The 10,014-nt window shown below is 47.5% G+C and overlaps 1 protein-coding gene across 2 annotated transcripts; it reads right to left on the bottom strand.

Annotated features, from left to right (window-relative positions):
- Window positions 1-838: 838 nt before the first annotated feature.
- On the bottom strand, window positions 839-8,336 carry TIC (time for coffee). Of its 2 annotated transcripts, XM_089617147.1 has the most exons (13): window positions 8,139-8,336; window positions 7,891-8,050; window positions 7,205-7,795; window positions 6,924-7,102; window positions 6,523-6,847; window positions 5,826-6,243; window positions 5,625-5,685; window positions 5,396-5,500; window positions 4,827-5,172; window positions 4,662-4,731; window positions 4,501-4,567; window positions 4,039-4,404; window positions 839-3,958 (listed from the first exon to the last, which is right to left on the bottom strand). In XM_089617147.1, the coding sequence occupies exons 2-13, from the start codon at window positions 7,985-7,987 to the stop codon at window positions 1,508-1,510; spliced, it is 5,076 nt and encodes a 1,691-aa protein (XP_089473273.1). In that variant the 5' UTR covers window positions 7,988-8,050; window positions 8,139-8,336; the 3' UTR covers window positions 839-1,507. The 2 variants fall into 2 exon arrangements, with proteins under 2 accessions (XP_089473273.1, XP_089473274.1); XM_089617148.1 differs by having other exon boundaries at window positions 5,826-6,240; window positions 7,891-8,336.
- Between the last annotated feature and the right edge of the window lie 1,678 nt (window positions 8,337-10,014).

Below are 10,014 nucleotides of genomic sequence, written 5' to 3'. Positions count from 1 at the left end.
GGAAAGAAAAATGCAAATGCTCATGCGATGGAAGACATGAGATATTAATTTAATCCCATAACTAAAGCAATGATCTTTTTTATATATTTCTTTTTTTTTTCCATCTTTGAATTAAAGATACAGTAGTTAGATAATAATATAATATTCATTTTTTTTTGTTAGAGATAAAGTGAGATATCTACAAAAGTAAACATCAGCCACGTGTAAGATACTGACAATAAAGAGGCTTTGCCCTTTACAACAACCAACTTTTGTCAATCAGTCGAGGTGATTTTTTAATAGCTATTTGGCCAAAATGTGTAATATTAGCGAGAGAGAGAGAGAGAGAGAGAGAGAGAGAGAGGTGCTTGTGGTGGCCCACTTAAATCCCACCCCACCAAAAAGAGTCCCAAAATGGAGTTTTGTACAAATAAAACTTCCCTTGGCTCTTATTCATCCACCTCACTAACTATCCTGGCACAATTATCTACTCTCATTTTCATCGCCAAAAACACTCTTGAAGAAATAATGACAAAATATTCAGAGAGAAACAATAACTTTGTCAATGGTATTTACTCGGTTTCCAAATAATATTTCCCATTTAGAATAAAGTAAAGGTGGACCCCATATGACCATAAGTTGAGCGAGCAATAACGACTTCACATATCATAGATAAATGAATCCTTTGAAATTAAATAATAATAAATAAATAGAACCATTCAATCAGCAGATTCACTTGCGGGGGAAATTTTCCAATAGCTCATGCACTGACAGATATTTAAAGCTGGAAAACGAGAGATAGGCTTGGCCTTTTTATATGCTACAAGACATCTACATAATCAATTATTGCACGCATCTGTATGTAAATAATCAAGTGTAAATATTTATTTCAAGAACAAACAAACAGATTATATATAATAAATAAATAAAGAGGAGCGCTTTCTGTCTCTTTTTTCCTTTGCTCTCCCTATTCTCATAAACACAATTCCAAATATAATGTTCGAGAATCGAGACTAACAAAACATTGATGAACTAGTTTTTTTTTCCTTCTAAGCATTAATTAACCAACCTCTAAAACCAACTTACCAATCAAATTCAATTAGCCTTTTCTCATTCCAACCCTGTCAGATTATAAACACCAAAAGAAAGAAAAGGAAAACGGTTTACATAGATAGATACAACTTCTTAAGTTCCAACAAGCACACACATATCTTTCAATCATCTGCTCCAAGGCTGTGCTGCTTCTTCACTAGCGCCAAAATTGTGGCTCCTAGTTCATCTTCACCCACCTTCCATTTTCCCTTGGATCTGTCCTCTGTCATGGCTTTCATTTCTTTCCTCCTCCGAAAGCTTCACAACCTTTCGCCGTGGCTGTGCACGAAGTCGATCGATCATGCAAAATGTTCTTTTGTTTGTTTGTTCCCACCCGCTAAAGAAACCGACTATCCCGTCAAAAATTTGGCAACCCTCAGTTTTTCAACTCTTTTGATAGGGTTGCGACAAAAACGCCCACGCCGAGACTCTGATTCTACTCGCCAGCTTGCTGTTTCTGGTCCGCTGGTTTCCCCTGAACTCCGGCCGGGACGGCGTGCACGTACGGAAACCCGGCCGGCAAAATCTGGTGCGGGTTCCCAGACTGCACCGCCGCCGCAAACTGAGCCGTGTGTATCATGGCCTGCGACGGCAAGCCCTTGTTGGCCTTGGAAGGGTCCGAACCGCCCGTGTTCGACAGTGACAACATCCCACTCGACGACGGGGTTCCCTGAGACGGCGGCGGCGGCTGATCGGGCCGCCGCCTCTGAGCGGCGGCGGAGGCGTAATACGGGCTCGAACCGGCCGCCGCGGGCCCGGTGCTCATGGCCGCGCTGTTGGAGTTGTGATGTGCCTGGTTCGGCAGGTAAGACGAGAAGAAGAGCTGGGCCTGCTGAAGAGACTGCTTCGACAGCTGCTGAGACTTTCCCGAGGACGACGACGACGTGATGTTGGGGTTCCCGAGGATCGACGGAGAATTTACGTTTTTGCCCCCGACTGACGGGGAAGACGGTTTCATGTTGGAGACGGAGACCGATTGGGGATGGTGGTGTTGGTGGTGGTGGTGATGATGATTCTTGACCTGTTGCTGCGAGGATTGGCCGGGTTTGTTGCTCCCGGCGGAGGAAGCGGTGTTTGGGGTGGTTCTCGGGCTACCACCGCCGCCCTTTGCGGAGGTTGTTGGGGAGCCCACCATTATCGGGGGAGACGGGGACTGGTTCCCGCTCGCCGCCGGCTTCTGACTCGGCGGCGGTGCCGCGGCGAAAGATATCTGCGTGTGGTGGCTCTGCGGCCGGCCCTGCTGCTGCTGGGAGTGGGAGAGGTTCTTGAGTGAGGACGACGCCGCCGACGACGGGGACGGAGACGGGACTTGCTGCGGCGGCGGCGCGGGAGACCGGCCGGAGCTCTTCCACTGAGGCGAGTGGGCGGGGCTCCCGGGGAACGCGGACATGGCGTTCGGGAATTTGGCGGCCATGGAAGGAGTGAGGCTGTGGTGGTCGGGGTAGGCCGCGGTGGCGCCGTTCGTGGCGGAGGCGGGTTTGTTCCGGGACACCGCCGCAGCAAGCTGTTGCTGCTTCTGAAGCTGAATCATCTGTTGTTGTTGCTGTTGATGTAGTTGCTGTTGTTGTTGCTGTTGTTGTTGCAGTAGTTGTTGGTGGTGATGATTCCGCTGCTGGGCGCTCGGAGCGTTTACGGAGCCGGAATTCCGTGGCTGAGCGGGACCGCCGAGGCTGAGAGTCCTGGCTGAGCTGTCCACCACGGTGGTCCCGGGGAGAGCCGAACCGGAAGCGTCGGACAAATCCGGCCTCGAAAAGGCAATGGACTGCGACGACGACCCCTTCGTGCCTCCTTTCCTCTCGTCTTCGGCGGCGGGCCCGGAGTCGCCGCCCGTTTTCCCGTCGTCGGGGCCGCGGTAGCTCTTCTTGTGCTGAGCAGCCGCGGCGGCCTGAGCGGCGGCGGCGGCGACGGCCATGTACTGCTGGTACCCCTGCCTCACGTCGGAAAACATGGCTTGCTGCTGAGTCAGAGACGCGATGTCGAGGCCCGGGGGAGCCCCGGCGGGCCCGCCGTTCATCGTGAACGACATGGCGAACGCTTGCGGATCTGCTCCGCCCTTCGAGCCCTGCTGCTGCTGCTGCTGGGGTTGACTCTTCTTTTCTCCGTTCCCGGGACCGGAGATCGGCGCGGGAGTCATCAGAGCAAAGTTGGGCGGGGCGTGCATCGCAAAGTTCTGGCCGTGCCCGTAGATGCTCATGCTCTGCCGCGACACCCGGCTGTCGGCGGTGGAAGGGCTGTCTTCGCCACCCATCTCGGACTCCAGCTGGCGGGCCTGGTGGGCCATGTGCTGGCTCTGCCGCTGCTGCATCTGAATCTGCTGGCTCTGAGCCGACGGGTTTTTCGAAGTGGGATAACCTTGCAAGCTCACTCCGCCGTTCATGGCGTTGGCGTGCTGGGACTGGGACTGAGACTGAGACTGAGACTGCCTCTGCGACTGACCCTGACTCTGATTCTGCAAATGCTTCTGCGACGACGACGAGCCGCTAGACATGCTCGGGTTCGGGTTCTGGTGACCTTGCTGTTGCTGGGCCGTCGGCGGCTGCTGAAGCTGCGAAGGGTGGAACGTCGGGTAGAACGAGCCATTGAAGAACGGCATCGCCTGAGGGTGCGGTCCTCCTCTGTAAGCCGGCGGAGCTCCAACATGAGCCGGAATCGGAAACGAGTACGCGTTGATCGCCAAGTACTGAGGCTGCGCCGCCCCCGCCACCTCGCTCCCCCCCATGTTCGGGTAGTTGAAAGTCACCGCCTGAGATCCGGCGGCCGCGTTCGGTCCACCCGCATTGTTGTTGCCGGCAGCAGGAAGAGACTTCGCGGGACCCGGAGGCCTAACCGACGCCGCCGCAGCGACCGCCTGTTGCTGACTCAACGGGAATATAATAGCGGGACCTTGCTGAGGAAAAGGAAACCCCACAAGAGGTCAAAAAGAGAGAAGAAGAAGAAGATAGGGAAAAAGAAGCCTATTTGACGTACCATTAAATTAGGGGGCGCTCCGTGAGGCAAGGCTTGTTGCAACATGATCTGCTTCCTCTGGGCAGATTCGACAGATCCAGCGGGGGCGGCTTTGTCTTTTCCGACGTGGTGGCCCTTGTTGTCCTGCATCGGGTTCGTGCCGCGGTGGCCGGCGTCAGCGGCGGAGGGCATGATGTTGAGGTTGCAGGGCTTGCCGCCGTAGATGGAGGCGGGTCCCGGTCCGGGCGCCGCCGCCGCAGCCGCCGGCCAGAAAGAGCTCATTCTCGCGATTTGCTGGTGGAGGCTTATGCTCCGGGCAATGTAGCAGTGCGTAGCGCATCTCTTCGGCCGCGGCTGGTTGAAGATGTACGGCGCCGGAGGCGGCGGCTGAGGACGAAGAAAATCGGAAAATGTTTTTTTTTTCTTTTTTACAACGATCTAGAGAAAAAAAAAAGTGAGAGAGAAGTAAGGGTTTTGACGTACTTGTATGGCGGCGGAGGAAACCCCGGTTCCGTCCATGGACACCACTCCTTGTAGAGGCGTCATGTATCTGCCGCCCAGAAAAAAACTGTGTCATTTTTCCGAGAAGATGACGATGCACACAAACCAAAAAGAGGAGAAAAAAAAAAGGTTTGATAGCATACCCCATCGGAGAAAGCCCACCCGGCCATGTCGCCATTGACATTGTCGGCATCGGCAGAGCTCCAGATTGTGCTGGGTGAAGAAAAATTTGTAGAGGAAGCAAGATCAGAGAGAGAGAGAGAGAGAGAGAAGGGAAAGTAATAAACTTGGGAGTATCAATTACGTACCAGTTTTCTCGTTGTGCTGTTGAGTCTGTGGCTGTGGTTGGTGATGCCTTGGAAAAGCGTGGTGGTTCTGTGGATGTTGGTGTTGGTGGTGAAGCTTGTTGGCATTGCCTCCAACAGAGCCGCCATCTCTATCGGTTTTCTCCAAATCAAGCTGAAGGTCGATATGCCTGTCTTTGATATTAACAGCTGGCAGCTTCTTGGACTCGGATTCGTCGACTGTGGAGCAAGTAATTGCTGTTTTGGCCTTCTCAGGCTCCACAATTTCATGCTCTGATTGTTGTTCTCTAGAATCTCTACCAAGTTTCAATGCCTTGGCGGTGTCTTCCTTTATCGCAGGCTTTATTTCCTGCAGACAAAAAGAGGCAAGGAGAGAGAGAGAGAGAGGGAGAGAGATTTTTAGTACTAATTTCTAGGCGAAACAACAACCCATCATTACAATGCTAAAAAAAAAGAATTAAGTGAGAGAAACAAACAGAAAATAGGTCTCTTTTTTATAATATGAATATATGATATATCTAACAGTAATCTATCCATCTACGCAAGTGGCAGATGGAAGTGGGCCCACGCACCGTTTCTGTGTCTTTTGCCATAGGCTTGGGCTTAGGCTTAGCATCTGTAGCCACAAAATCACTCTCACCATCTCTTTCTGGAGATGATCTTGACGGAGGAGGTGCCTGTAAAAAAACAAATTAATTAATTAAATAAAAATAAACTATTTACAGAAGAAGAAGAAAAGAAATCTACGATTTTTTTTTTAAATAAGAGGCCAAGTCTTTTTGGCAAGATCAAGATCCACACCATTAGATCTATCTCGTATTTTTCTTCTCGCTGGCTCTCAATCTCAGAGGTTGTTGAATTCCTGGAAATCACAAGCAACCCCAGAAGAGTTAGAAGGGAAAATGAAAGCCGAACATCGAGATGAACAACTTTTTTTTTTGGAAGAAGAAAAAAAAAAAGAAAAAATAAATAAATTAAAACAAGATGTTTTTTTGTGCTCACAGTTTGCTGGCTGTCGCTGTCTCTCGCTTATCGTCTAATCTGAGACCAGCCGACTCTTTCTTCGGCGACTGTGGATCTTCCTTGTTTGTGCTCAAGTCTCGACCCTCGGATTTATTGACGACGGGTTTCAAGTCCGAAACAAGGCTGTTCTCCAGCTTGATTGGCTCCGGCTGAGACTCCGACGACGGCGGTACGGAGTGAGACTGAGCAGTGTCGGATGCGATTCCGACATTTTCAGGCGCAGATCCCAAGTTCTTCTCGTGAGTCGCCGAAGAAGAATCGGTCTTGGCCAACTGATCGGTCGGAATCTTGGCTGAAGACGAAATGGAGTTGTTCTGAAACGGCAAATACGAAGGCTTTCCGTCTTCGTACTTACCGTCGTACTTAACTAGGCGGGGTTTTTTCCTCTTCGGAGCTGCTGAGAAAGAAGAGAAGAATATCATCAGCTTGTACGGAAATCAGATATTCCCATAGGAAGAAGGAAAAAAAAAAAAAAAAAAAAAAAAAAAAAAAAAGTAGTGCTCTGTTGCTCACCGAGAAACCACGAGAAAAGTGAAGAGAGGCTCGGAATCTGACAACCAAGTCCAAACTCCATTTTTCCCTATAGTTTCTCGGGAATCAGACTGAGCACCGGAAAACACAAAAGAAAAAGAAGAGATTTGGGGGAGACTTTTCGTCGAGAGCTCAAAACACCCACCAACACAAAACGCCCAGGCTGGTACAGCTGAATCTCCGCCGGGATGTTGAGACGGCCGGTTCGGAGGCTGAGGAGCTCCGTACTGAGATCCCGAGATCGGAGATGAGACTCTTGATTTCGCGTCGCCGGAGGATTTACTGTGGTTACTGGAATCGTTGTTGACCATCGTCTCTTGCTTCGCCGGTCCTTGAGGCTGTCTCATCATGCCGTAAAGCACTTCGGCGATCTCTATCTCGATCTCGTCCTGCGCCGCTAAAGAAGACGACTTCGACGACGGCGGCGGAGGAGGCTTTGGCTGCCTCAGCTTCGGTCCGCCGTTGGGCTTCTGCGACAGAGCAGAAAGAGAGTCAACCGAAGCTCATAAAAAAAATAGACTTAGAAGAAAGAGACCAAAAACACACCAGCTTCTTCCGAACCGACGCGTTCGAAGAAGAGGGCGGCGAAACCGGCGTCGGCGACGCCGATGACACCGCCGTCGGAAGGCCCGGTCGGACCGGCGATGTTGAGGCCTGTCGGTGGGTGTGGTCTGAAACAATCCCTATCGCTGACGAACTCCATTCATGAGACCTCTTCGTAGAAGCTGAACATAGGAAAAAAAAAAAAAACAAACGAAAATCAATCTTCAAAATTAAATCAAAGTAATATTACACAGAAATGGTATCAACCTTCTGAGAAGGCCTACCTGAGCGTGCTTTTCTAGGCACCGACACGCCAATCATCTCATCGGCGCCTTTCAACGTCGCCGCCGCCACAGCCGGCGGTGGTTGTCTAAAATTCTTCGCCGGCGGAGGAAAGCTCTTCCGTTGATGCTGAAGCTGATGGTGATTATGATTGTTGTTGCTGTTGTTATTACTATTACTGCTATGACTGATATTATTATTATTCTGATTGTTGTGAATATGATGTTGGTGATGATGATGGTGGTGATTATGATTATGATGAGTACTCATCAACGACGTAGATGCCGATATCGCCACCATCGACATCGCTCCCGCAGCCGGCGCCGGATTCAGCGGCGGAAGCATCCGAAGCGAAGCTCCTCCGGCGGCTTCTTCGTCTTCTTCGTCTTCTTCATCGTTCACGCTCTCTTCGGAGCTCTCGTCTCTCTCTGCTCCTCCACCGCCGTTTCGCCGCCTCTTGCTTCGGTTGAGCCGATCTCTTTCGCGGTCTCGTTCCCGGTCTCGCTCTCTCTCCCGATCGCGATCCCGATCCCGATCTTTCTTTCTATCCCTTAGCCTCGCCATCTCTTGTAACTCCATAGTTCCGTCTTCCTCTGCAGTAATGAAAAACAACAAGTCAGAAGAAAAAAAAAACCTAGATTTTTCGAGGTACATGATTTCTCTGCAGATCTGGTTGAGATTCTCGAACCTGGCGAGTCTCTGAGTCCGCTGCTCCTCTGTCTCCGTCGCGGCAAGCCATTCGCCGCCGCCAAGGTCATTCTTCTCGCATCCCTATTTCTGTCCATTTCTTTCCGGCTTCGCCTCTTCCTCTCGTTTTACTCACCAAATCGGCTTTCCTCGCCGGAAACCTAACATAATTCGCCGGAAAAATTAAGTCTCCGACCAAATCCAAATCTCTGAAGAAGAAGAGTATTAAGAGAGCAAAAAGCTACAAACCAACTCTTCTTCTTCTTCTTCGGTGAAAGATTGGAAAATAAATCCTCTCTTTCTCACTTATCTTCTTCAGAAAGCCCTATGCTTTTTTTTCTCTCTCTCTCTCTCTCCCCCCTCTAGACTTTCTCTCTCTATCTTCTTCCTTTTGTGCTCACATCTCATCATCTTTTTCGCTATTTCACTTCAGCGAAACCCACTGCGAAACTTAACAAACGGCCACGATTCAAACCCACGATCCACCCTCATATTCTCAGCCGTCCACATTATGAAACATCCAACGACGACTATTGCCCTAAACCGACATGGCAAGATCTAAGCCGTACAGTCTATTTTCCTATTATTCTACTACTAATCTTCTCCAGAAGTACTGCCACGTGTCATCATTTTTCTTCTCTCTCAAGCTTCCTTGTTTATGCACTACCGAAAAATAATATATCCTCTAGATATAATTTAATAATTTACAATATAAAATTGTCCTTGATTTAATTATCTTTATTTTATATTGCCTTTTAAGTGAGAACACTGTAGTCCACGAATAAAATATAATAAATTTTAATTTTATTGTACATTTAAAATAAAACTATGTAATGACCGGCAATAACCGGTTGAGTAGACCTCGGTAAAAGCAATATGACGATCACAAGGAATCCAGGTGACCGCAGAAAATATCATTTCAACCGGTCAAAATTTTCATTATGTTCGTTCCACGTTTTGTTCTCTTTATTTATTTTAAAATTATTTAACAAATGATAGTTTAAATCGCATTACATTACATATTCTAATTTCTCATAATTGAACTCTTGTGGGCCCAGGTGAAAAGCACCATAAAAAAATAAAAACAACGACAATCAGTAGTGGACGACGCCGATTAACCCGCAACCAGCAACTCGAAAATATTAGACCGTCAGATGATGATGACGTGGATTTGGCCGAATATTCCGAGCCGAGCTGGCGCCGAACCTAGAGGCTCGAGGCGCGTGGTTAAACGTGCTTCTCGTGGACCATCGATTGCATTTGATTGAACGATCCAGATGTGAGGAATAGCTGAGGAAACTCGAGTCATGGTCACGGACCTTCCGAGAAACGTGGGTCCCATTTTAGCTGCCGATCTAGAAATTATTATTAATATTTCTTTACCCTCTCTCTCTCATGGCCTTATTGTCACGTTCCTGGGATATGTGGGACCTTATGATGACGTGTACTGGGTCCTAGACTCCCGGTATTTAATTTTTTTTTTAATTTTCTCTTCTAATTGTAAATCCAACACCAAAAACAAAAGTAGACCTAATCGCTCCGGAGTCAATTTTTACAGCGCCACCAAATTCCAATTAATAAATATGCTATCCTCCTCTATCCTTTCCTTCAATAAAAAAATTATTATTCTCTGTATTAAATAAATTTGATGTTTATTTGGTTCTACATATTAATTGACGTCGAAAGTGGGTTTTTATTCTCTAAAAAAATAGTCGGTTTTTATGTTTTTAGAATTTACTTCTTTTGTACATAAATAAATCTTCATCATATATTCAAAAAATAATAAAAACGCCTTTCATTATTAAAAAAAATATTAATCGTATCCAAGTATCCAACCCATAAAATTACTGTCATAAAATAAAATACAAACTAGGATCCTAATTCCTATCCTAGCAACACCAATACTATATTTTTGTAAAGCACTAAAAATAAGTACTTTTTTAAATCTTTAATACAACATTAAAATAATTGTTATGATAATAATAAGTGCCGTATGAGCTTTCCCACTTTCGCTCCTAGTCCTAGCGCTTATTAGAGTATCGTCCACATTAAACTTAAACAAAGACAAAATTTACATTTTTAAATAATTTGTTTTCCCATTTATCCACATATAATATTTTATCTG

Source organism: Urtica dioica, chromosome 6 (assembly GCF_054948205.1).
Source record: "Urtica dioica subsp. dioica isolate 48M chromosome 6, U.dioica_male_clone48M_v1_H2, whole genome shotgun sequence".
Taxonomy (NCBI): Eukaryota; Viridiplantae; Streptophyta; class Magnoliopsida; order Rosales; family Urticaceae; genus Urtica; species Urtica dioica.
The sequence above is the reverse complement of the archived record's forward strand: the minus strand, read 5'-3'. Positions and strand labels throughout refer to the sequence as shown.